Genomic DNA, 25,907 nt, shown 5'->3' on the forward strand with positions numbered 1-25,907 from the left:
AATGCAGAACAAATGTCTGTAAATGCTCCGGCACTTAGAGAAAATGGAGCCCGTTATCAGCAGTAATGCGGAGGGTCTCGTCTTGTCAAGTCTTTGAGTGACAACTCTTTCCTTTGTACGGTGCAGACGAGCTGAGCCTCAGCGTGGGAGATTTCTGTTCTCCAACTGGGAAAAGCTGGAAAAATAAGCAGTGTGCTGGTGGGGTGGAGCTGCAGGGGAGCACAGAGCTCATGGGGCTCCTCTCCCTTCCCACCCAGGAGCTGGGAGATGCACGGCTGGCAGCGGGAAGGATGCTGATGGACAAGGGTGGAAGAGATTCCGAGGGTTTCAGCACCCAAGTGTTGTGTTTCAGGGCTGCTTTGCATCTGCAGTGAGTGAAATGTTTGTTTTTCATGCATTTCCTGTGATCTCTAGGTAGAGTTTCCTTGGCTAGAGGTGACCTGGCTGTGTTGGGCACTCAGTAAGCTGAGCTTTGAAGGTGGCTGCTACAGATGTGACAGATGTTCCCCTCAGTAACAGATAGAGGCAAGTCCTATCACATTCCCTAAGCCTTTCTGCCCACTAGCCCCTCCAGTATTGGCTTATCTCCTCTCGGACCATATGTTGTTGGTTGTATTTATCCTTAAGAGGTTACAATTTTCATGCTTTCTTGTTAATGTAACAGTTTAGACAAATATCTTCATGAAACAGAAGCCACTTCAAGCACACAGCCTCGAGCTCTGCTAAAATAGCAGTCCGTGTTCTTCTGAGCAGGGTCCGCGGGTCCCCTCTGTCCCCTCAAGGTCCCCTTCATCTCCGTGCAGGTCTGGTACTGCCCTAACACAATTAAGTTTGAACTAGTCCACGGGAACGTTTAGTTTTCATTTCCCAGACACAATCAGGTGCATTGAGAAAGCTGTAAGGCGAGCTTTGCATCTGTTAAAGGAGATAATGGCTTTGCCTTAGATCTGCTCGGTCAGAAGTAGAGCATATAGAGTTTCCCTGTCCTTGAGATCCATTCCTATAAACAACCACTCCACTACCTCTGTAACATTCCTACTACTTGCAGTTTATGTCTTTATATGTTTCAAAACATCAGCTTTTGACATTTTGTTCAGAGGAGGAAGAAACAATCTAGCTGGTTGCCATGAAATTTAGTTTAGACTAAAGTACGTGCTGTGACTCACTCTGCTAAATGACCTTACGCACTGCTCATTGTAATCCAAAATTGCCAGGCAAGTAGAGTAATTAGTTGTGCAAAATGAAATAACTTTAAATCCTTGCATTGACTAATGACCCAGAAAAATCACTTAAGCTATACAATAGAAAAGACTCGAAGCATCTGGCTTTATTTTTACTTTTGTAGCCCTTTGATTAAGGAACAGGCTCTGCCCCTCATCCCTTTGGAAAGCCCGGCTGTTGGTTGCTGCCCAGAACAAATGTTTGTGGCTTAGTTGCTGCTGCTCTAAGAAATTATAACTTCATATAAAGCATCAGGGTAAGTCTAACAGAACTGGGACGGCAGTTGTTCTGCAGGGATGGTGTATGTTTGACAAACCAGCATCTCGGATCTGTTACCGAGCACTCGGTGCCAGGGAATTTGGACCAGACCTTTAAAACATCAGGTGAAAAGTAAGATATTGCCCTTGTGGGAGTATCAGCATGAATTAAGGCATGAAACTCTAGTATTTGTTTATGAGGTGGGTAGGGAAGTGTCAGGTAAAGTTACAGGAGACCTGCCAAGGAAATCAGATTTATCCTCCGCAGCCTGACGGCATAAAAGGGGTCTCGTAGCCATCATGTTCCCAAGTCTAATCCCCATTGGGTGTAGAAAACAATCTACCACCAAAGGGAGGAGATGAAGTGTTTTTAATAAGAAAATGAGCTGTTTGCAATTCGCTTTTAATTGGATCAATTTTTCCTTTATTACACAATCTTTAAAACCCGAACACATAGGTATAACCAGACAAGCTCTTCTTCCAGGTAGAGAGCAGCAGCCAAACTATTTCATCACAATCCTTAATTACCCCATTTCATCTCGCTTGGCAGACGATCACAACATTGCGTGGGGGCACCACGGCAAGAAATACAGCTCTGCAAAATCATTTTGTAGTCGCTGTCAGGTTCTGTCAGGGGACCTGCAAGCCCTGGGTGAGGGACAGCAGGCTTTTTTTTTCCATTTTCTACCTAAAAACCCAGACTAGAAGAGCTGCAGGCGACACACACACCCCCAGGCGCAGATTGCAGTGTCCTGGCCCACCCGTGCATCACAGCATAATGTTGTTTTCCTTGGATCTCTGAGTGAGAAACATGATGGACGCTTTGTTTGAACTGTGTGACCAGGAACAGGCTGGGTAACCAACTGCTCAGTTTACCAGACCAGCTTTTCTGTCCCTTCAAGCACTCCAGGAAATGTTATTGCTAACAGTGTGATGTTTATTGCCAAAAACAAAAAAAATCCATTGGAACAGAAAATGACAGAGGTACATATTATCATAGATAATATTGCTTCAATTATTCAGGTCCACGGTAGCTTCCTGCTTGAAGCAGTTCTTAGAAAGAGGAGAAGTGTTTAAAAGAGATCAGTAGGAGAGGAACTGCCATTACTGCAATACTGGAAAAAACGCCTTGAGTTACAATGTAATTAACTGCAGAAGGGCCCAGTAATAGTCATCATCTCCCAAAAACATACATGCAGGATGAGATCAGCTCCCCAAATTACTCTTACATACCTCAGGCGACTGCCATCTCCCACCCAAATAAGAGCAGCAAAGAATGTAAATAATTCTGTGCAATTTGGCAGCCTCGGCAAAGCCAGGGAGCAGCAGAGGAGGGAAGGGGGGCAGTTCCTTGGACCATCACCATGTCGGTGTCTCAGCTCCTGCTCCTTCTCCCCAGGCTTTTTCCAGGCAATTTTAGTGAGAGAAATAACAAGTTGCCCCAGAGAGGGGGCGCCTCCATCGGCTGGGTGTTTGTGTGCTCTTCAGTGCTTTGTCTGAGCTGAACAAGGAGAGAAAACAGACAAATAAACACAACTAACAAACCAAACCAAACCCAAACAAACAAAAAAAAAAAGAAACAAAACCCCTCTAAACCAAACAAACAGAAAAAACCCAAACAAAAACACTAAAGCAAACAAAGAAAAACCCCACAAAATCCCAGCAAAATCTGCTCCCAGCGCTTATGCAAACCCCATAATTCCCGATCAACCGGCTGGAGCAGCAGTGGCTCCGAAGCCTCTTTTACTTTGCCGTTTCAATGGGGGAGCTTAAAAACCAAAATCACCTGTTGCATACATGTTGTAGCACAAGGAGCAAACAATTTGCTGTCGCACGGCAGCCGCTATAAAATCAGTTTTTATATTGTCTGTTGTGCCCCCAAATTTGCAACTACGTTGTTGATAGCAACAAATAAACGCACTGCGGTCTAACTATTATCTGTGGCAGATTAACATGCTACCACTGTGCCCTATTTAAATGCATCTTTCCTTCAATAAACGATTCTAGGCGAGCAGCACCACACTGAGGTACACATTTATCAGCCAGGAGAGTAGCACTGTGGGGGCCTCGGTTCACACAGCTGCAGTTTTGTGCTTCGTTTGGCCCAAAGCCGCGATGAACATGAACTCTGGTGCCTGCTGGTGCTGTAAAAAAATAATCTGAGGAATGTAGTGTTTTGCTGTGCAAGGGAAAAAAGGCAACGCACCAATGGATGTGTTTCCAAGTATTAAAAAAATAAAGGCGAAATGGCTTTCCCCCCATCTCAGCTGTGAGTTGCCTGAATATCCAAAGTGCAGACGGGTGGAAACTCTCGCTAAATGTAATGGCCTGGAATTCAGAACAGTGAAGTGCAGGTGAACAGACAATATGTTGCATTTAATCTCATTTACTATAATTTCCCAGTCTTATTCCCTCAGCCCTTTCCTCCTCCCACATGAAGCTTTAGATACCAGACATACCTTCCAAAGACAGTTTCCAGGATACATTTAATAACAAAACAACAGCGAATATCAACCGTAGGTTTCCTGGTTTTTTTTAACTCCAGCCCCCTCCCTTTTTACCCCTTTCTACCTAGAACAACTCTTAGTAGTCATAAAAACCCTGTTGCCATCAGAGGGCACTTTTCTGGCTCAGCTCCGTCTCCCATGATTGCACAGGACTCACTTCACATCGAACAGACACGGTTCACAAATGGCACGACAAGGGGCGATCTCCTGAATACCAGAAAAGCAGAGAGAGAAAACCCTCCCTCATCAGTTTGAAAGTAAAGCTCCGTCTCCCCGCAGTCTGAGAGGGCTATTTCGGTTTACGCAGTGCTGCAATCAGAAATTGCTTTCTCTAGTAGTTGCCCAGACAACTGCTACCCAGTTCCTTGCAAGTACCACAGCGAGAAGAGGATTTTGCCTCTCTGGTCCTCTAAGGGAAGGCGATTTAGAGCAGTCAGTCAGTGTTTATGGCACAAAGATACAGTGGTTGAAGCTGGAAGTGTTAGAGATGTGGCAAAAGGAGGTGAGAAGTTTATGGAGTCATTGAGCAAGGAACCAACATTCCAGAAGGATGGATCCTTTCCCTTGTGCTTGTTCTTTTTTATTGTACTGTTTTTATATAGAAAAGAAGATAAAGCAGACCACAACCATGTAAGCTATTTTGTTTCTAAACACAAAACATGATGGCCTCTATGCTAAATCCCCTTCAGTTATGGCACAATCTTCCTGAATTCTTGCTTGACACCGGTTCCCATCAGATTGCATCGAGGCTGGAAGAATCTCTGCTGCCAAAAGAGGGTTTGCTTAGAAACGTGCCTTTAAGGGGTAGAATATCTTCTCAGATGGTAACTGTAGATCTTAATGCAGTGATCCCAGCAGTCCAGCACCAGCAGCTGCCCTTTGGGAGTAATGGCGATACCAACGGGACAGACAAGTCCTTCCCGGATTAGGATGTTATAGCCGCCTCCTTTAGGAAAATGCAGGATTTCTTTCCGGCTGCTGTCAGCAACAATGAGGTCTCCCCTGGCATCGACACACATCCCAGCAATGCACCTGAAATCCTCATTCTCGGAGAAGAAGTGGCTGATCTGGCGTCCCAGCTGCCCATCGGGGCCAACAGAGCCAATTGAAAATCCTCCTTCCAGGTGGTGTTCGTACTGCCGGTTCTCCAGGTTGAGCCCCAGCCCTTGAGTAAAGTAAATGGTCCCTTCAGCATCGCAGGTGACAAACTTTGGGCGCACAGCGCTACATAAGCAACTGTACTTTACTACCCCCATGCCACGGTCCACCGTGAAACACCAGAGTTTCCCCCCTTCCACATCAGTCACTACGAACTGGCCCGAAGGCAGAGCTGTGATGCCCCAGGGCTTGCTGAGCTGGCTCCGGTGGCAGGCCACGCAATGGCCATCCATGGTGTAGACCTTGACGGAGTTATCGTAGCTGTCCGTCACACCTATCAGGCCGTGGCAGTTCATGGTGACAGAAAGGGGAGTCAAATTGGGCAAGTCTGCCCCGAGGAAACTCAGTACAAAGCTATCGATTCCACTAGGGCTCCGGCGGATCTCCTTCAGAAAACCCTTGCGGGTAAAAACCTGGATTCGGAAATTGCCTCGGTCCGCCACGAGCACCTCTCCTTGCAGGGTGACGTGCAGGCTGACGGGGAGGTTAAACATCCCTGGCAGGCTGCCCTTGGAGCCCATCTTCTTGATGAAGTGGCACTGCTGGATGCTTGTGGCTGCTTCGGGCATCCTTGGCTTGGCTGGTGAGGAGCTGGGTGTGCAGCTGGGCTCTTCTTGCACCAAGTCGGGCTCCCGAAATGATGCTGATGAGGATGCTGCGGTTTCCACAAGTGATTCCTCCACGTTAACAGTCCGGGGTTTCTTTACCACCTGCCCAATCTGCAGCGGTCCCACGTGGCTCACCTTGAGGAGTTCAACCTCTTGAAGAGTCAGCTCCCTTGGGAGACTGTTGGTCAGTTCTGGTTCTTCCTCATCTGCTGCCTCCTCCAAGAGAGCTATATCTCCCTGCTTTATTTTGGCAAGGAAATAGTCACAGCGAGACATTATCTGCACTTCTGCTAAGTTCAGCAGATAAGCTTGCTCCTCCATTACTTGATTATTTACCTTCTCCACATCAGACAAAGAGGTGGTGAAGAACTTGCGTGACCTTGCCAGTTCTTCCTGGATCTTGTGCTCTTCTTTGCTGTAATCTTGCAGAACTGCTTTATATCTAGATTGTAGGTCTCTCGAAACACCCTCCAAAGATGCTTTTCTTTTCTGCAGATCACCCATGAGCTCCCGAAGTCTGGCAAGCCTTGTCCCAAATTCCCTCCTTCGCTCTTCAGCAGCCTCTTTGATAGCAATGACTCTATGCCCTTGGGGCATGTGTGATGTCTCCTTGCATGGTTCACACAAAACCAAGCTACAGCTCTTGCAAAAGTGTCTTGGCAACCTTCTCCCACAGACCTTGCACATGAGCAGACCCACCACTTCCCCCAGTCCGGTGGTGTCTATGATCTTCAGCACAGTAAGGTTGTCAGTCAGCTGAGCTAAGCTCGTCGTTCGTGTGATTTTGCTGCAGAAGGGGCAGCGTATCCCGTTAATGCTGTTTGCCAGGAGTTTCTCCAAGCACTGTTTGCAGATGGTGTGCCCGCAGTGTAAGAGTTTGGGTCTCAGGTGCTCCTCGGTGAAGGACTCCATGCAGATGGGGCACTCCAGGACCTCTCGGAGCGCGTCCGAGTTGAGATGAGGGGCGGCAGCCATGGCTTTCCAGGGCAGCTTTAGCTGGTGCAGCGTCTTGTACTTGCATCTATTCCAAGGTGCTCTGATTCTGTCCAGAAAGATAAGAAGAAATGTGATTTATGTCATCACCAGCAGTTACATATACATGCAATTTATTTCTGATTTATCACCCAGCCTTGGGAAAAAGAAGCCCAGTTAGCTTTTCCACATTTGGGAAGGAAAGATTAGTCATAGCTAATCTTAGAGTGGGCAAATTCCAAAACTAACTTGCCGCTTCTAGTGCGATGAATTATTCACTTGCAAAATATATAAGTAGAACTGAAAGAAGTGTAATGGCAGCAATAAGGAAGCCCAATAGATATTGATGACTGAATCATCTCCTCATGGTGCCCATCTCCTGCTGCCAAGCCTCCGAGTTTACATAATTTACTGAAACCCAGGGAGATTAAACCAAGCATTCAAAATGTAGCACATCAAAAGAGGAACCAGATGGTGCAGCGCTTTAGGACATTAATATATCACCTCTGGAGACCTGCATTCAGATGTGACATCAGATACGAACAAAATAAATGTGGTTGTTTTACTCTGCTTTTCTAGGTAGCCAAAATAAATTTTCAAGGTTTCATCCATTTGCCAGAAAGTGCAACTAGAAGGAATGATTTCTCAGCTTTCCCTCGCTCTGGGAATGACTGTACATACTGAAAACACACAGCGAAGATTTTTACGCCAGTGTATTCATTAACCTCTGCCATGCTGCATCATGCTTCAGCATGCAAATTAAACCCAGCTCAACGCAGCAGTGTTCTAGCAGGTCTTAGCAATAATGGAGTTAGCAGACAACTCCAAACATTTGTTAATATCTACTACAAGTGTTCACTATTAGTTCTTGAACTTAGCTTCATTGCATATAATCTCTCCTTATTTCACAAGCTTGCAGCGTTGACCTCATTCTTGTATTCTGGTTCAGTTTTATACCACTCTGGTTGCCGTTCAGCTTCAATCCAGGTTTCTCCATCCTGCCATCCCTCGCAGCAGGGAGCAGATCCCAGCAGCTCTCTTGCTAAAGCAGCCATCCATTCAAAAGGAACAGCACAGGCTTCACATCATTAAGTTATTATTCAGTAGACTGGGTTTCAATACCTTTGCTATTGCGTTGCTTAGCCGTTAAAAGAAATGGGGAAGAAAACATTTCTTCAAGGGGGAGAGGAGGAGAAGGAAGTCGTTAGTCTTTAAAATGAAGAGACAGTCGCGGAGGGATGTGAGCAGACAGCTTCTTCTGAATAATGGCTGCATGCATGCAGCGCTCTCGCTTCCCCGCTGCGTTTGCTGCTTCATCCTCGGGAGCGTTTCAGGCAGAAAGGTTCACTGTATTTCAGTTTAGCATTTGCTCAAGTGGAAGAAGACAACTGCAATGAAGAAAAGTTCTTTATGTTCATACAGAGAAGAAAAAAAAATCATTTTCATTTATCAGCTTCAGTTCACAGTCCTTTAAACCCCACGTTTCAGGAAGGGATTGAGTCGCGTAGCAGCATCTCCAAGTACCAAGCTGGGATCTGATCCGTGGCTCGATGGTGGCAACCGGGGAGCAGGGGCACTCCTGCCGCTGGCACTGAACACGTGTCCCTTTTGTTCTTAGCACAGAGCTCAGCTGGGGGAGCAGAAGCCTGGGCACTGCCATGCAGATCAGAAACCTTCCTCTGAGGCATGAAAAACCCGTATTTTAAAATGATTTGTAAAAATGAAACGCAGGATACCAGATCCATTATTCTTATTTTCCTTAGAACAGTGTCAAAAGACTTGCTTAGGAAAGGCCAAAGGAGCAGCACAGACACCAGATACTGAGAGTTACATAAAAAGCTACTTTTAAAACAAGTATTTTCATTAAAGAACAACAGCAGAGGGGATTTTGTTTAGTTTTGTTAGGTTCGTTTTTTAGAAAGATGATTTGTATGGCGTTGTTTTCCTACGTAACCCCCTTTTATTGGAATACCAGCATGTGCCTGAGTAACGTGAAATTATTTTTACTGCTGCACTTTTATCTTAATCTCGCACTCGGCTGCACCGTCGTGGAAGTTTCCTTAACAGCGAGTTGTTCTGGCATGTCGGTGCCTGTGGGGCAGCTCCTCTGGTGCAGAATGGGGTGTCGGAGCCTCAGCTGTAGGTCAAGCTGCAAAACTCCGTAAATTACTTGAGTTCAGTTTCCTTATATTGAAAAAAGGTCCTGCTGTGGCTTCTCTTCCCACTCTGTAGTTTTTAGTTAGGATGCGTGGCGAGACAACTAGTTTAACTGGTAATTCATTGCTTGTGCCATTAAGGAGTTTAAATAACAGGTTAAAGCTGCACAATCCACGTTGTGACCTCTTCCCATGGCGTTTGTGACAATATTGCCTTGACAGCTCCAGCCCGGGCAGGACAATGTGGGAATTTGGGTTTTTTTTTGCTCAAAACAGATGTTTGAGGCGTCTCCCACTCCCCGGGGCGGTTTGATACCGTTAACAGAGCCCAGGCTCCCAGGAGGGTGACACACAGAATCATAGAAGCGTTTTGGTTGGAAAAGCCCCTCAAGATCACCAAGTCCAACCATTCACCCACCCCTGACACTGCCCCGTGTCCCTGAGAACTTCATCTCTGCTCCGTCCAACCCCTCCAGGGATGGTGACTCCACCACTGCCCTGGGCAGCCTGTTCCAATGCAGCTTTAACGGTTGCACGGGCTGACAGGGCGCTCGGTTCGGAACAAACCGCCGGTTTGACGGCAGGACGAGCCCCGTCCCGCCTTCCCCCCGAGCAGGTGCCTGGGCAAGGCCGCGGCCTGAGGGGGCTCGGCAGGGCCGAGGGTCTCTCATCGCCCGTCACACAGAGGCGCGGCCCGACGGGGGTCCGGGTGGGGCTGCCCGGATGGGGCTGCTCGGCCCGGCCGCCTCCCCATGCCCGGTCCCGGAGCTCTGAGGGGGATCCCGCCCGCCGCCGCCCCCGCCCCGCCTGCAGGGGGCGTCGCCGCCGCCGCGGGGCCCGCGGTTCTCCTACCTGTCCGCCGCTCCCGGGCCGCGCGCCGCTCCCCGGCATGCCCCGCGCCGCCGCCGTGACGTGTGCGCCGGGCGCGCGGAGCCTGCTGGGAAATGGAGTCCCGGGAGGAGCCCGGCAGCGGGAGGATCTCACGGGATCGCAGTGTCAGGAACTGGAAGGGACCTGGAAAGCTCATCCAGTCCAACCCCCCATGGAGCAGGAACACCCAGATGAGGTTACACAGGAAGGTGTCCAGGCGGGTTGGAATGTCTGCACAGAAGGAGACTCCACAACCTCCCTGGGCAGCCTGGGCCAGGCTCTGCCACCCTCACTGAGAAGAAGTTTCTTCTCATAATTAAATGGAACCTCCTGTGTTCCAGTTTATACCCATTGCTCCTTGTCTTACCATTGGTTATCACCAAGAAGAGCCTGACTCTATCCTTGTGGCGCTCACTTTTTATATACCTGCAAACATTAATGAGGTCACCCCTCAGTGTCCTCTTGTCCAGCTCCAGAGCCCCAGCTCCCTCAGCCTTTCCTCACACAGGAGATGCTCCACTCCCTTCAGCATCTTGGTGGCTGCGCTGGACTCTCTGCAGCAGTTCCCTGTCCTGCTGGAACTGAGGGGCCACAACTGGACACAATATTCCAGGTGTGGATCGGGAGAGGCGGGCACAGGGCCCGCAGGCTGGTCCCAAGAGCAGGGAGCTGCCTGCATGGGGAGCTCCGGGGTTGCCAGGCTCCCCCCTCCACACTGGGGCTGTTCCTGTTTGGAAGAGTTAAATGAAAAAAAATAAGAAATAGAAACATGCTTTCTTTATGTTTTCTGGTTTTATTCTGTTCAATTTCACATTGGCCAGCGCCTTTTCTCTGCTCAGCCGGTGCTGCAGCGGGAGCAGCCGCTGCCCGTCCCCCTGCCCGGTCCTGCCCGTGGGTCAGTTTTGTGTGGTCTATTGAAAAATTTGTCTTTCTGGATCCATTTCTATAATGGTTTAAGCCCAGTCAGTAACTCAGCCCCTGCAACTGCTCACTCACTCTTCTCAGTGGGATGGGGGAGAGAATTGGAAGGGTAAAAGTGATAAAACTAATTGGTTAAGATGAAGACAGTTTAATAGGTAAAGTAAAAGCCACGCGTGCAAACAAAGCAAAACAAGGGATTCATGCCCTGCTTCCCATGGCAGGCAGGTGTTCAGCTGGGCTCCATCACACCAGATGCCGTCACTCCAAACATCTTCCTCTTCCTGCGTCTTCCTTCAGCTTTTATTGCTGAGCACAGCTTCATGTGGTGTGGAATGAGGAGTGGTTGAGGGACCTGGAGGGTTCAGCCTAGAGAACAGGAGGCTGAGGGGAGACCTCGCTTTCTGCAACTGCCTGGAAGGAGGTTGGGGCATGGAGGGGGTTGGTCTCTTCTCCCAGGTAGCAAGTGATAGGACGAGAGGAAACAGCCTCAAGTTGCGCCAGGGGAGGTTTAGATTGGATATTAGGAAAAAATTCCTCCCAGAAAGGGCTGTCAGGCATTGGAACAGGCTGCCCAGGGCAGTGGTGGAGTCACCGTCTCTGGAAGCCTTTAAAAGGTGTTTAGACGAGGTTCTTAGGGACATGGTTTAGTGCTAGAGTTAGGTTAGGTTATGGTTGGACTCGATGATCCTGAGGGTCTCTTCCCACTGGAATGATTCTATGATTCCATGAATGTCCCTTGGGTCAGTTGGGCTCAGCTGTCCCCGCTGTGTCCCCTCCCAGCTCCTTGTGCACCCCCAGCCCACTCACTGGTGGGTTGGTGCGAGGAGCAGGAAAGGCCTTGACTCTGTGCAAGCACTGCTCAGCAATCACAAAAACATCCCGAAATTATCAGCTCTGTTTCCAGCACAAACCCAAAACACAGCCCCAAAGCAGCTACTGTGAAAAATATTAACTCCATCCCAGCCAAAAGCAGCACAGTTTCATAAATTACATTGGAGCAGCCCTGTGGACTCCCTAAACCAAAAGGGCTATTTTTAGGTAAAGAATAGCAAATGTAATCAGTTGATTGGGATGTGCATAAACACCCTCAGCGAGCAGACAGGCAGCTGCAGCTGCTTGTGCAGGGACTGTCTCAGGGCATGACCTGGTTGATATTAATTCCTTGCCCGCAGTGGCCCTGGTTCTGGTGTCGGTGGTCGGCGATGGGTGCAGCTGCTGTGGTGCAGGCAGGAAATCAGCAGTTTTTGAGGAATCAAGCAGTTTTGTGGTTTGCCCTCCATCAGAGGGGAGCGTGTGTTGCCAGATTGTTCGACTCCTTTGCTCGTGCCTGGGAGGTGGCAAAGGATGGCAGCTCTGTTAGAGCCCCACAGAACTAATGACCAGAGTCGTTAATCAGAGAATCAGTCATTTCCCTCCTGCCTCTTCACTTCTTGTCCCTCCTGCTTTCATTACTGACCTCTCTGCCTGTCTCACACCATCATGAAGGGCTGCAGCGGCTCTTCCTGAGAGAGCTGACGCAGGCAGCGAACACCGTGCAAAGCTCTGCAGAGCTCGTTCCTTTAATAAAACGAGCTCAACGGCGATGCTTGCACCATCCCCTTTTATAGAGGTTTATCGGTGGTCTCTAAAAGCTCTCCTGGCTTTTTGTCTTAATACCGCAGGCTTGCAAGTCTGTAAATATCTTATCTGAAGCTGAGGTTATGGCAGAGCCTGCCTGGCTGACATGTGGGCAGAAGAGCTGGTCTGCTCTGTGCTTTCCCTGCCTGTTCCTCGGGGAACAGCCACAGGCAGAGGGGCTCCTGCGGCAGGCATGGTGCAGGCAGGGTGCAGGCAGGGCTCCTTCCCGCTGCTGAGCCACAAAGCACCGCACTGTGACTCTCCAGCCCCTCCTGCAATTGGGCATCAGGGCTCTTGTTGTCCACAGGGTTCTGTGTTTAATTGAGTGAGGTTAATTGGCTGGGAGCAGTGGTCAGAGCATCGTCAGGGAGAGGAGGGGTTTGCAGCAGGGGGGCATAGCAGGCAGGCAGCTGGCAGCGTGGGGGTCTCCAGACATGATGGGGGGAGGAAAGGGGTCACAAAGCATCACGTGCAGGAGATTCTGTCCTGGTGATACTCTCGAATGTTACACGTTTGGGTGGGCAGACTCCCCTTTCCGAGGCGTGGGACTCTCCGAATGATGAGAGCCCCTGCAGAGGGGCTGTGGGGTGACAGTGACAGAGTGAGCAGTGGCGGGATCCCCAGCCCGGGAGCCATCGTCCCGCGGTGCCACGAGAGGGCAGCAGGGCCCCACGGACCGAGGTGGCCACAGCTGCCCCGCAGACACGCAGTGACAGAGCCCGGTGTCGCGACAGAGCCCCACGCTATGGCAGAGCCCCACGCCATGGCAGAGCCCCATGCTGTGGCAGAGCCCCATGTCGTGACAGAGCCCCATAGAATCAGAGAATCATTTTGGTTGGAAAAAACCCTTCAGGGGTCATGCTTTTATCCAAGCTTCCCGGGTGGGATGCCGTGCCACAGGATGTCTGCATTTCCCAAAAGCTAGCAGCAGTTCCTCAGTGAGCCCTCCCTTGCCTCAGCCTCCATGTGAGCCCTGGGGACGGGGTATTAAATCCATGCAAGTTCTTCACAGACCTCTTGGTTACTGCACTGACAGTATCTCACTGCAAGAGAAATTCCCAGGCAAACACATCTATCGATTTTCTTTCCAACTCCCTTTCGATGGATTTGCCAACAACCAGGGTATTATTCCACCAGCTGATAGATGGGCAGCCTGTGCCAGTGGGTGTGTGTGGCTGTAAATCCCCTTGCCCTGCCCAAGGTGGCGTTAGGTCTGTCCAGCTGGAGGGTGATGTAAAGGGGCGATGGACCACATTTACACCTTCCTTGCCTGAAATGCAAACCCCAGCTCCTAAATCAGGCCCAGCTGAGCAGCCGGTTGGTGTCGGCACGATTAACCAGCTGAGCCTGGAGGAATCCCTACCTGGGTCTGTTCCTGACATTCCCTGTACGGCTTCAGCTCCTCTCCTTGTTCCAAGCTTTTCTGCTGTTGAAGAGCTACCACATCGTATCTCTGCTGTGGCTGCATTCTTGTGGTAAGTGGAGTGATTCCCAGTTTTGGAATGACTTGGGATCTTTTGGAAGAGGTGCTGCATAGAATGCTGAACCACTAGCAAAACCCTCATCTCCTGGGAGCTCTCAAGACAAAACAGCACACCAATACAAAAGAATTAGGTATTATGATTTTGCTGTTGTTATAGTAGTGGTGTTATCGTGCTTCCCGCTTGTCCAGGCACTAGGAGGTGCTGCTGGGAGTGCTGGAAGCATTTCCCCACATCTGCAACCACTGCATCCCGAGCAGGGACCCCGCGTGCCGTCACCTCGTGCTCTGAGGTTATTAAATCCTGGTGGAGCACAGAGACAGAGCCAGGCACCCGACAGGCGAGCGCTACCTCTGTACGCCCCGTGCTGCTCATCCTCCCTTTCTTACGCAAGACTTGACGCTTAGCGGAAGGCTGTTCTTTCATTTGTTTTGTTGTGTTGTTTTGTTTTATTTTATTTTTTTTTTAAATACATATTTCTGACAAACAAACTAACTAATAACTCCCACAAGTTGCCGTGATGCATCTAACCACATCCGCGGCCCCATGCTTCCAAACAGATGTTGCCAGGATTCAGCTGAGTCGCCAGCAGCATTAGCAAAAGCCTGTGTGGATGCAAGGGCTGATAAGGAATCGACCCCTCCTTCCTCGCTGCTGCAGCCCAGCCTCATCTTCCTGCCAGCACGGGGCCTCTGCAGCGCCCCAACAGCAGTCACTTGCAAAGCAGAGGCTTCACAGTAACAATCGAGTGCCCTAGGAGGTTATCCAGCTGTGCATGGGGCTCATGCAATGTGGATCTGAATGCTGAAGCTGGATTTACTTACTCTGGACTGGACCCAGGTTGCGGTGAAGACAACGGGAGCATTCCCGTTGGCTTCACTGAAGCTGGAGATGGCATTGCAGTGGTGCGTTGCAGGATCTGGTTCTGATTCTTTCCAATCCAATGGCAAAATCTTTCTTTGACTTTGTCAGGAACAGGGTTGGGCTGCCCTTTTTTTCGTTCAAGAAGCAGCCAGTCAGCTGGGCCTGAGCACTGATGATCGCTGTGCAGCGACGGGGCAATAAAAGCCAGAGCAAGGCTCCAGGAACGTGCAGCTTTCTCCAGTTCACTGCTGGGGAGAGTGGGCTTGTCCCTGACCCCCCTCTGTGTGTGCAGGTGGCTGAGCAAATAACCAAAACTGAGCCCAGAGATGGGAGAGAGGGAGATGAAGGGATGTTGCTCAGGGAAGTGGTGGAGTCACCATCCCTGGAGGTGTTTAAAAGGCGCATAGATGAGGTTCTTAGGAACATGAGTTAGTGCTACAGTTAGGTTATGGTTGGACTCAATGATCTTGAGGGTCTCTTCCAACTGGAATGATTTTGTGATTTTCCCTTGGCTACAGTTGCAATGGCAGCTCTGGGAACAAAGGAGTGTGTTTTGGGGGAAAACACCTCCCAGATCAGAGTAACGCCTCCGATGAGACGCTGCAAGTCGTGGATGATATAGGTGGGAATACAGAGAGAGAAGCACAGTCTCCATTAAGGAGATCACCAGCTTTCTAGGGATGAATTCAGTCCTGAAGGCACCTGGAGCTGGTGCTTTCCACCTCCTGAGCAAGCAGATAAGGACTGTCCTCCTCACTGCTCTCCCTGGCTCTGGAGGAGCTGGCTCACGAGCGATGTGTGCAGCTGGCACTCTCAGATGGGTTTCAAGAACAGAAACAGGCTGATTATTTTGCCAGGACTATACTTATGTCCCCAATGCTCATTGCACAAACACTACCAGCAATTGCTCTCCAATGCTGGTGGCTCCGGTGTGTTCATCTGTACAAGTGCTGGCGATTTGGCAGTGAAGCCCATCTCCCTCTGATGAGCTGTGTGCTATTTTGCTTTCCTCCTTAGACCAAGGCAGAACAAAATAAGCCTCTCTGGGTTTATCTCTTTGTGGTTAAGACCACCAGAAAGTTCCCAATGGGTTTTAAAGACCTGAATATTTCCTGAAAGCAGAGTGATTGCTTTTGGAAACATCTCCCTGTGGGGTGAAGATTGTTCTGGTACCTGCTTACCCCTCTGCCAAGGGGTTTCATCCCACATCGTAGCATCTTTGCCAGCTTCTTTGGGTCTGTCTCAGTGCCCTGGCCATTCTGTCACCCAAAAGAGAGAGATAAGGATCGTAGGGACTGGAGAGGGCTGGTGTTGGGGCGGGGGTGTGGGAGCTCAGCTCTTTGACTCGGTCCCTTTGCAGAGGTTTCTTTTTGGCAGAGAAGACACACTTGGGTGGTTTTGTTTCATTTTGAAGGGCAGAAAGTGAATACGCAAGTTACAAAAAAGGAAGCTGGAAATGCTCACACTTTCTACCCTCTCCTAAGCAGTAACCGGCAAGTCCCATTTTTCTCCTTTTCTCTTTGATCTTTCTGGTGTCCTGCTCCCACCTGGCCTTCACCTTTAGCAGATGAGTTTATCCTGGCTACAGCCAAGTCTGGGATTGAGATGACTGTGCTGAGACTTATTTAATGTTGTTTGTTTTCTTTCCTCTTCGTAAACCAGAAACAACTGAGCTCGGCAACAAGAAGGAGTTGAAATCCATGCCCTTCATCACCTATCTCTCAGGCCTGCTGACAGCACAGATGTTGTCTGATGACCACCTCATCTCAGGTGTGGAGATTCACTGCGAGGAGAAGGGGCGCTGCCCATCCACCTGCCATTTGTGCCGGCGCCCAGGCAAGGAACAGCTCAGCCCTACACCGGTTCTGCTGGAGATCAACCGAGTGGTGCCCCTGTACGCGCTGATCCAGGACAACGACACCAGAGAGGTGCGTGATGGACCAGCTCCACCACCGTGGTTTTGCCTTAGTCACCTCTCAAGTCTGCCTACTTTCGTCTCTGCATAAATGTTGGGCAGTGTTTTTGTGAGCATGTTTGAGGACAGTGTCAATGAGCTTGTAGCCCCAAGGTCAACCGTATCTTGGGCTGCATCTCCAGCAGCGTGGCCAGCAGGTGGAAGGAGGGGATCCTGCCCCTCTGTCCCACTCTGCAGTGCTGGTCCAGCTCTGGGTCCCCAGCACAGGACACACATGGACCTGCTGGAGAGGGGCCAGAGGAGCCACAGGAATGAACAGGGGCTGGAACAGCTCTGCTGGGAGGACAGGCTGAGAGTTGGGGTGTTCAGCTGGAGAAGAGAAGCTCCAGGGAGACCTTAGTGCGGCCTTTACAGACTTAAAAGGGGCCGATAAGAAAGATGGGGACAGAGCAGGGCCTGTAGCAACAGGACAAGGTGTGGTGGTTTTAAACTAAAGGAGGGAGATTGAGGGTGGACATGAGGAAGAAATTTTTTTATGCTGAGGGTGGTGAGAGCCTGGCCCAGGTTGGCCAGACAGGTGGTGGATGAACCATCCCTGGAAACATCCCAGGCCAGGCTGGACGGGGCTCTGAGCAACCTGAGCTGGTGAAGATGTCCCTGCTCATGGCAGGGGTGGCACTGGGGGAGCTGGGAAGATCACCCAAGCTATTCCATGATTCTATGGCCCTGGCTGCAATGCTGTAAGCAGCCGGTGCTGCAGTCATTCCTGATGTCCACCCACAGCAGACACTGGTGTGCAGGATGAGTCCTGTCTTAAAAGCCAGATGTCAGGTCAGTCATTCTCTCCTGGCTCTGAGGTCGTGCTCTTAGCTCTGCCAGGAGTGGCCAAAGCCCCGTGAGGCTCCAGCGTGGCTTTGCAAAGTGCTGGTGCAGAGGGAAAAACTGGCCCCTCGGGACAGTCCCACAGCCACAGGAGGTCACTGTTACTCCAGGAGGGAGCAGCCAAGCTGGTGTTCACCCTTCCCTGGGGCTGGGCTCCTCTGCCTCCTGCAAGAACTTCAGTGTTAATCCCATGGAGATTTATTTCCCACTTTCTCGGTTTGCTGCTGCCCCCCACCCCCCTTCCGCAGCCCTCTAACCCCAATCCCAAGTCCAAAAATGACAGACCTGCTTAAAGTCACTTATTAGCCCTGAGCCTGCACTTGATTAAGATGCCTGGAGTGAGGCAGCGCGCAGCAGCGGTGGGTGGGACGCAGAGGGCTGCAGGTCGGGCAGCAGTCCCAGCACACGGAGGTGGGACCACCAGGAATGATGCTTCATCCCCTTCCCAGATCCATGGGCAAAAGACCCCCAGTGTTTCTTCTGGCCCCCAAGTCCCTGATGAGGACTGGCCCTCCTATTTACCCCTTGATCTTGTTCTTGCTTTACTGTCTATCAGCCCTCCTGGTTCTTCCATACAGCCATGCCTGACTTCCACACCTCGGTTCCTTTCTCTTTCCTGCTCTTTTCCCCATACTCCCGTTCCCCCACTGTTTTCTAGTCCTGCATCCTTTCGCCACCCAAACCTGCTCTTCCCGCTGGGCAATTCTTGCGTAGAGATTGACTTGCTGTTATCAGCATGTCCAAGGCAGTGCTGGGATTTGGCATTACGGGAACAGGGAGAGCAGTGGAAAAGCTGGTTCTTTCAGGCAAGACAGACATGCTCCCTAGCAGTGACCCGCAAGAAGACAGTTCTTTTTTGAGTACAAGAGGTAGGTTTGCCAGCGGGGAAGGGGTAACTGAGAGCAAGCAAAGCCCAGCAGGATCTAGGAGATCTCCATGGACCCTGCTCACCACCAGCTCCCTTCCCAGCCCTGTGCCCAGGTGGCAGTGCCACCCTGCCTCTCTGGCCTGGGCTGCAAGGTCCCCTCCTCCTCCTCACCTGTCCCCCCAGCCCTGCTGATGCTGCTGGGCTCACTTTGAGACACCTCCTTTTCCCGGGGAGCTGGAGCCCATGTTTCACCAGCAGCCTCCTCCCCCTGGCCCCACCAGCTGCAGCTGGAGCTCAGCCCGCATTGTGCTTTCTGCCGGGGTGCTGGGAAAAACAGCAAACAAACATGCAAACAAACAAAAGCAACCAAGCAAGAGAAGCCCCAGTCATCTTCCAGAGGGCTGCATTTGATGCATCCCTCCTCCTCCTGCCTCCACCTGCTCACCCGGAGGCGGAGGGGCACCCCGGAGAGCCTGGCTATGCAAGGGTGCTGGTGTCTGCTTCCCCTGAACCCCAGGGTGCTCTCGGCCAGCAGTGCCAAGGTTAGAGGTGGCAGGTGAGGGAAGAGAAGAAATTGTTCCTAATATCCAATCTGAACCTTGCCTGGCACAACTTGAGGCCGTTTCCTCTCGTCCTGTTGCTTATTACTTGGGAGAAGAGACCAACCCTCTCCATGCTCCAAGCTCCTTTCAGGCAGTTCAGAGGTCAGAAAGGTCTCCCCTCAGCTCCTGTTCTCCAGCTGAACCCCCCAGGTCCCTCAGCAGCTCCCTGCACCTCTTGCAGCATCACGAGCTTGGGGACAAGGGGTGCCGGTGGGGACAGGGGCATGGCCTTCCCTTCACCCTCCCCCATGAGTGGGGAGGGAGGGTGACCAGGAAAAGTGTCTGGGGGCAATGGTAAGCTGCCACCACCCCATGGCATCACCCTGTCACCAGAACGCAGTGATGCTCCCTGGTCCCTTGCGAGCGTGACAGAAGGCTTAAACCGCTTCCTCGCTCTGCACACCAGGACGGGCTCCCAAAGGGCAGGTGCTGTCAGGAGTGTCTCATGTGAAGTCTGGATGATGAAATGTCCTTTTTCAGAATCAAATAGGAGGCCTGGGGGCTTCCCAGGCACCAGCAGAGTGGTGTTTGCCTGTGGCATAAACAAGATTTGCAAATGCCTTGGGCTGAGCCAAGTCCTGCACCTCCCAGCTCAGCATCCACAGCTCAGTGCTCCCTTGCCTGCTTTTCCCCGTTCATGTGGATAATAATACAGCAAACACTGACCTTATGGGAACTGCAAGCACATCCTAGTTCCCCCATAGTATTAAAAAATAATAATCATAAACAATTAAGTTCTTTGTATATGTCCGTATAGCTAATTACACACATACACAGATAGAAAGCAAAGTCATTAATAAGGTGGATACTAACATATATAAAGCTTGCTGAAGGTTTTCCCCACATCAGCCTAGCAGCAGAGATGCGGCAGGACTCAGGTAATACCGTTTTGCCCACTTCAGTATGTGCAGGGCTTTTTTAGCAGGTTTGTCTTTTTATCTGCCTCAGTGCAGTGAGTTATGCACTTCTTAAAATTTACAGCTACAGCACAGTACAAGACCATGTTCTCAGTTGCTGATGATCTTGCCAGATTCTAAGTGCTGGGGTTTAAGTTTCCTTGCTGGGTGTCTGCCTTGGGCTGATTTGTGATTTTTTCTATGTATGCATGTTTGATTTCAGCTAAAACTGGCCGTTTCCAAGAGGAAGATTAGGTGTAAGTATATTGCTTTGCCCACGTGAAATAAGTTGGAAAACTCTTTATTTCCATGTCAATGGGAACTGCTCTTTTCTTCTTGCTTTGAAGCAAAGACTTGGAATTTAGGTTTGATGTAGAACTTGATGGATTGAACCCCTGCTGGGAAGTGTTTCTGTTTCCCCTTGTGGTTTAACAGCGCTGCTCAGAGAACTTGCACGGTCACTGGTAGCTGCAGCCTGGCTGGGGACTTTGGCATTGCTGGGGTGGGCAAGGAGCTTCCCAGCTGATGATGATGGGGCTGGTGTCCTTCCTCCCTGGCTTGCACAGGTGATGGCGGAGTGGTGGTGGCATTTTCAGAGGGAGCTGCACAAACTGGTGTTGCTTTTCCTCCGGGGTCCAGCTGCTCGCTTTCTGTAGTTCAGCAGCAGTGCAAAGTGTCACTGGTTTTGATGCCGTCTGTTGGTGGCTCTTGGTTAGGTCTCAGGGTCAGTGTTGTCTTGCACTTGCTGTTTGTAAGATACGGTGTGATGGAGCTGATCCCTGGCTGTGTACTGGGAACCCTTCTTTGAATTTATCCTGACCCTGAATTACCAGGATGGATGGTCTAAAGGGCCCACACTGGGGTGAAAAACATCTGTCATATCTCCATCATCTCCTGTTTGTCAGGGTGGTGGGGAACCCATCCTGGTTTGTGCACACTTGTGGCTGGAGCATCCAAGGGTATTGCTGGTGCTGCAATATCCTTTGGCATTGACACTGCCCTTAAAGGGCACAGCAGATGGAAAAGAGCTCACTGGAGAAACCCAGGATCCTGGTGTCCCAAGACCCCGTGTTCTTGATTGCCTTGTTGGGCACCGTCTGTGCTCTGCTGCTGGCTTTGGAATCCTGACCGTGTCTAAGAGAGGAGTCCTTGACTACGCTGGGTGAACATTGTCCATGCAGCCATCCCGGTTCAGCCTGCAGAGAAGCAAAACCTCCCTAAGCAGAGACCAGAGATGTGCCTGGGGGAGATGTGTCCTGGGCTTGAGCCTCAAGCCTGGAGGAGGAGGGACAGAGACATTGAAGCAGAGGCTGGAGAAATCACTCTGGGACTCATTTCTCAGGGAAGAATTCGGCCATTCTGCTGGATCCCATCCAGGAGGGCAGATACCTGAGCCCTTCCCATTGCCCCAGACCTCAAGACTGGTCATCCTGGTGTCCTCTGCCACCCAGGCCTGGCAGGAGGAGGGTGAAGCTTTGCGGGATGATGTGGGGACAGGGGGAAAGGTGTCCCCAAGGCCACAGGCTCACTTTGGTCCTCATATAGCACCCAGTGGCAGAGCTGTATACAGCTTCCCCAAAGCAGCCCCTGAAGGCACAGAGAGCCAGTGCCAGGGATTTCTTTTCCCAGTGCCAAAGCTGAAAGGGAGCCAGGGCGAACGGGGACAGCGTTTGTATTGTTGAGGTGAGTTTTTTGGTTTGGTCTGGAGTGAGTTTTGTTTTGTTTTGGTGTTTTGTTTCTGATTTGTTTATTTATTTTAATACTTCGTTTTGCTTTAATATCTGCTAATTGGCCCTTGTCCACCACCTTGCACACCGGAGCATCCTGCCACAGCTCCAGCCCACATCCGACTCGCGTTACCAGGGGAAGAATAGTCACATTGTAGCCGCCCCGATCGTGCTATAATGGGGAGCTTTGTAGCTGAGGTGTGAAAAAGGAGCCGGTTCCCCAGGATGGGGCTCTCAACTGCAGCGCGAAGGCTTTTTCTTTCCCTGCTGCCAGGTTTTCCAGTGTCCTCTGCTGCTCCCTCAGATCACATAAATAACAAAAACCGGGATGCTGCCCACCCTGGGTCCCTTCCAGCACCCTGACCTTTCCGGCAAGTGGCTGCTGATCCTTTTCAGGATGAAGTGCTGGTGATGCTGCTCCCCGGGGACGGGCGGCAGGGGCAGGGGGGTGTGAGCAGCCCAGGATGAGATCACCTGCCAGCAGCACCGGGAACCTTCATCCTCCTTCGCTGTGAACCTGGAGCAGACTTTCAGACGCGAACTGCATGATCCTGGAAAGAGTCTCTGGCCTGGGAAATCCTTAGTTTTTCCTCCTCCCAGAGATGTCTAGACTAAGGAGCAGCGTTTATCTCCTGTGAACAGCACTGAGCCTCACTGTAAGGGCATGGAAAGCTCGTCCTCCCGCCACCCTGTTATCCTGTTCACGCTGTGAAATCCCTGCTTGAGCATACATCCCATATTCATTCCCTTGATGAACAGCCAGTAATTGCTGTTTCTGGACTGCCTGGAGCACGGCAGCATCCAGCAGTTCTGGTTGTGTTGGGCACTATATGGGGTGACTGTGTTTGCTGGTGAGCAGAACAGGGCTGCCCGGGAGGGATGGTGGTGCTGGGCAGGAACCATCTCCATCCAGCAAACTGGAAGGGACAGAATGTCTCCATTGGCTGCCATGTCCATGGACGTGGGGCTGAGCCGGTCCGCTGGCACGACCCAGCCTGCTACCACTCTTCTTCCCTTTTCTACATCTAGAAGAAGAAAAACAAGCAAACAAAGACCAGGGAAACTATTGTAGAACCCAAAATGTACTAATTTTCCAGCTTTTAGGTGATCTTTGATATTTCTAGCATATCTGTGTCCAGCCTGCTTGCTCGTTTGTGGTTATTTTTTCATTTCCCTGTATTTCCTTTTTAATTTTTCCAGAAACTGAGGTGTGCACACCAACCACAGAGAAACCTAGACTCAAAAATCCAATTGAGCCAGATTTTCACATCCCTGTCAGCCATGGAGAAGACCAGATGTTCACAGATAAGCACCCAACACATGGCCTTTTCAGTACCCCATCTGGAAACACCAGCCCCTGTGGTGGGTGATGGGTCTTGCAAATGCTGATCTGAAAGGTTCCTCCATGTCCTATAATTTTCCTCTCCAGGGATGTCAACAGAAAACCCACGGTCAGGAATAACTTAATGCTTTCCCTCTACCAGCCAGGTCTAACAGAGGACAAAGGGAATGTTCTTCTATATTTTGTTGCAGAGTGTCTAAGCTATAAAACGGGGCCAAATGGCCTCCCCCGAGCACAAATAACAACAGGAGAAAGATCCATATGCAATCGAGTGTCGGATAAATGTCCTTAGCTGATCATTCGTTTCCCTAATATTTTTTTTATGAATAGGCTTAACTTATGGTAAGATGGGACTTTATGGTCCTGTAAGTCTTGCTTGTGTCAAAACAAATGAACTAGTCATCCTATGGGGGAACTATCAATCCAATATATGTGTGTGCATGGGTGTGGGGAGTCAGACCTATTATACCTTTAAGAGCAAATTAGATGCTGTTCCTATGATTCATAATGCTATATATCTAATGGCATGACTCGTCATCTAGAAAATAAACGTTTCGAGCCAGTTTCTCATCTCATAAATTTCCCCTCTGGCACTGAAGGACATAAACTAAATGGGCTGACTCACAGGGAAACAATACAATTTGGATACTTTTAAATGAAAGATTAAATTGCCTTAGGGCACAGAGGGGCTTTCAGATGCCGGGGAGTGGTTGGCAAGTGCAGGACGGTGCGTTGGGGACCGCTCTGCCATCCCCAGCTGGCAGGGTTGCGCCTGGGAAGGCCTTCACCCTTCCAGAGCCTCTTGGGTTGTCCCAGCTTGGTAGCTTGATGTGACCACCATGGTGATGCATCTGATGGAGAGGTTTTGGAGATGATCGTCTTGTTGTACCTGCTGTCTCCTGGCAGGGAGGAGAGCATTTGCTGAACGTTTCCAAGGATGGCATCAGGGAAGGACAGGAGATGTGGAGGTGCCCACACCAAGGCTGGAAGGTTGTTCTCAGCCACCGCAGACCAGGGTTGTCCATGTGTGTTCCCATCTGCAGCTTTCCTGAAGGCTGCAGCTGCCCATGGGATGCGTCTCAAGCATCTTCACTGCATCCTTTGTCCATTGCTCTTGGTCTCCCTGTGCTGTTGGGTTCCTGGTTTAGGTGGCAGCTGCTGTTTCTCTGGGTTTGTGTGAGCAGTCCCGTCCCTCCTGGGTTATGCTGTCAGAAGGAGAAAGGGAAGGAGAGCTTTTCAGGTGGTTACCACCCATGGAGGAGCACGTGCCTGCAGGTGCCTTTGGGGCTGGGCTGGTTAAAGCTGTCACTTTTGCAGGGCAAGGAGATTCCAGCCAGGAACCAAGAGCAGCTTCTGCCAGTGCAGCCAGTGCCTGGACCTGGCAGGGGGAAGTGAGTGAAGGGCGGGTGGGCTGCGTGTGAACTACAGCAAAGCTACACCCAGCTTCAGGATGGGGAGGACCACAGAGTGCTCAAAACTCACTGACACCATAGAATCATAGAATAGTTTGGGCTGAAGGAACCTTCCCAGCTCCCCCAGTGCCAACCCTGCCATGAGCAGGGACATCTTCACCAGCTCAGGTTGCTCAGAGCCCCGTCCAGCCTGGCCTGGGATGTCTTCAGGGATGGTTCATCCACCACCTCTCTGGCCAACCTGGGCCAGGCTCTCACCACCCTCCGGGGCAAAAATTTCTTCCTCATGTCCAGCCTGAATCTCTTCTCCTTTAGTTTAAAGCTGTCACCCCTTGTCCTTTCGCAACAGACCCTCTGTTTGTCCTGGAGTTTCTGTGGAGCAAGTGTGTGTCCCCAGGGAGTGGGTTGGTGTCCCCACAGAGGGTGTAGAGCCTCCTAAAGTGATGGTGAACATCTCCATGTGTGGAGCTTCATCCCTTCCTTTTGCACAATCTTACCTGTTTCCCCCTCACCAGTTCGCATTTGCCGCTTCCCCACCCTTTGATATACAATTCCTGGCACTGACGGGAAAATCCTAGGAAGCCCTGGCTAGGAATCCTGCTGGAAGGTGAGGGGAGGTGAGTCCTGGCTCCCCTGTCACCCCAGCCCGTCGCCGATGACACCGGATGCTGGAAACGGGCCGGAGGCAGCAGCTGGCACTGGGGAGAGCCGGGCTGGGGTAACCTGGTTAGCGCGCGTAGGTGTGTTCGCCTTAATGAGGACAATTGGAGGACGCATCGATTAGCTAACCTCATTTGCGTGGAGGTTGACACAAGGCAGATGACGTCTGGGTACCTGCAGGATCTAATTAAAATGTGCGCGAGGCCGGGCAGGCAAAGCAGAGGGGATTGCTCATCCAACTTTTCACTTACCATCAGAAAAAATAAAATAGAAGGAAGGAACTGACTATTGGATTTGGCTAAACGGAATGCAGGGGTTGGGTGGGAGTTTTTCCTGGGGTTGGGAAGGCGCAGGGAGGGGGGATGCAGAGCGGTGGGCTTGGGGACAGGGTGACAGAGGAGCGGTGCTGTTGGTGTGATGGTGCAGCTCTTCCAGGGACCACCATCTGTCTTTGCCCACAGTGCACATCTGCACACATGTGTACCCACAAAATAGATATTTATCCTGCTTCCTAGGGAGAGCACCTGCTCCCCCATCCATCTACCTGCATTGCTTTCTGTTCCTGTCCTGCGCAGACCCACCACTCTCCACAGAAGCGTCTGCACCCATTTATCTATGTGTCAGATAAACTCCTCTGCCTTCCCTGCTCTCCGATTACTTTGCGATGCCCTTTCCAGCCCAGCACTTCAATTACATTCTAAAGAATAAAACAAAATAACGTCACATTTTCTCTCTTTCACATGTTTTTCCCTTCCTTTTTTTTTTTTCCTTTTTTTTGTTTCCTTCTGGAAAAGCCCCATCTTGTAAATGCCTGGAAGCAGAAAATGTTTCAGATGTGAGAGCCTTGAGGCGCCTCGTTAAAGGTGTTTGGGGAGAGCGACAGAACCCGGGACAATGGCAGCCCTGACGTCAGGCGCTATTTATACCTCCTCTTTTCAGAAACCTCCCTGGGATGGCGCTTTTCCTAGAGT

General features: G+C 50.7%; 2 protein-coding genes across 12 annotated transcripts in view; one reads left to right on the forward strand and one right to left on the reverse strand.

The window, feature by feature from the left end:
- Positions 1-25,907, forward strand: part of ASTN2 (astrotactin 2) — a 314,079-nt gene that overhangs the window by 205,180 nt on the left and 82,992 nt on the right. For all 3 annotated transcript variants that reach the window (XM_065035950.1, XM_065035949.1, XM_065035951.1), the window contains one exon: positions 16,295-16,560. In XM_065035950.1, the coding sequence (XP_064892022.1) occupies positions 16,295-16,560 (266 nt within the window). The remainder of the gene's footprint in view (positions 1-16,294; positions 16,561-25,907) is intronic.
- TRIM32 (tripartite motif containing 32) lies at positions 1,880-9,829 on the reverse strand. Of its 9 annotated transcripts, XR_010467215.1 has the most exons (4): positions 9,732-9,795; positions 7,846-8,111; positions 4,143-6,793; positions 1,880-2,979 (listed from the first exon to the last, which is right to left on the reverse strand). XR_010467215.1 is itself a non-coding variant. In XM_065035953.1 (3 exons), exon 3 carries the CDS (start codon positions 6,724-6,726, stop codon positions 4,783-4,785), a length of 1,944 nt encoding a protein of 647 aa, XP_064892025.1. In that variant the 5' UTR covers positions 6,727-6,793; positions 7,846-8,111; positions 9,732-9,795; the 3' UTR covers positions 1,880-4,782. The 9 variants fall into 9 exon arrangements, 6 of the variants coding, with proteins under 6 accessions (XP_064892025.1, XP_064892027.1, XP_064892024.1 ...); XR_010467216.1 differs by lacking the exon at positions 7,846-8,111 and having other exon boundaries at positions 9,732-9,829; XR_271879.4 differs by lacking the exons at positions 7,846-8,111; positions 9,732-9,795 and adding an exon at positions 7,650-7,831.

Source organism: Columba livia, chromosome 19, assembly GCF_036013475.1.
Source record: "Columba livia isolate bColLiv1 breed racing homer chromosome 19, bColLiv1.pat.W.v2, whole genome shotgun sequence".
Taxonomy (NCBI): Eukaryota; Metazoa; Chordata; class Aves; order Columbiformes; family Columbidae; genus Columba; species Columba livia.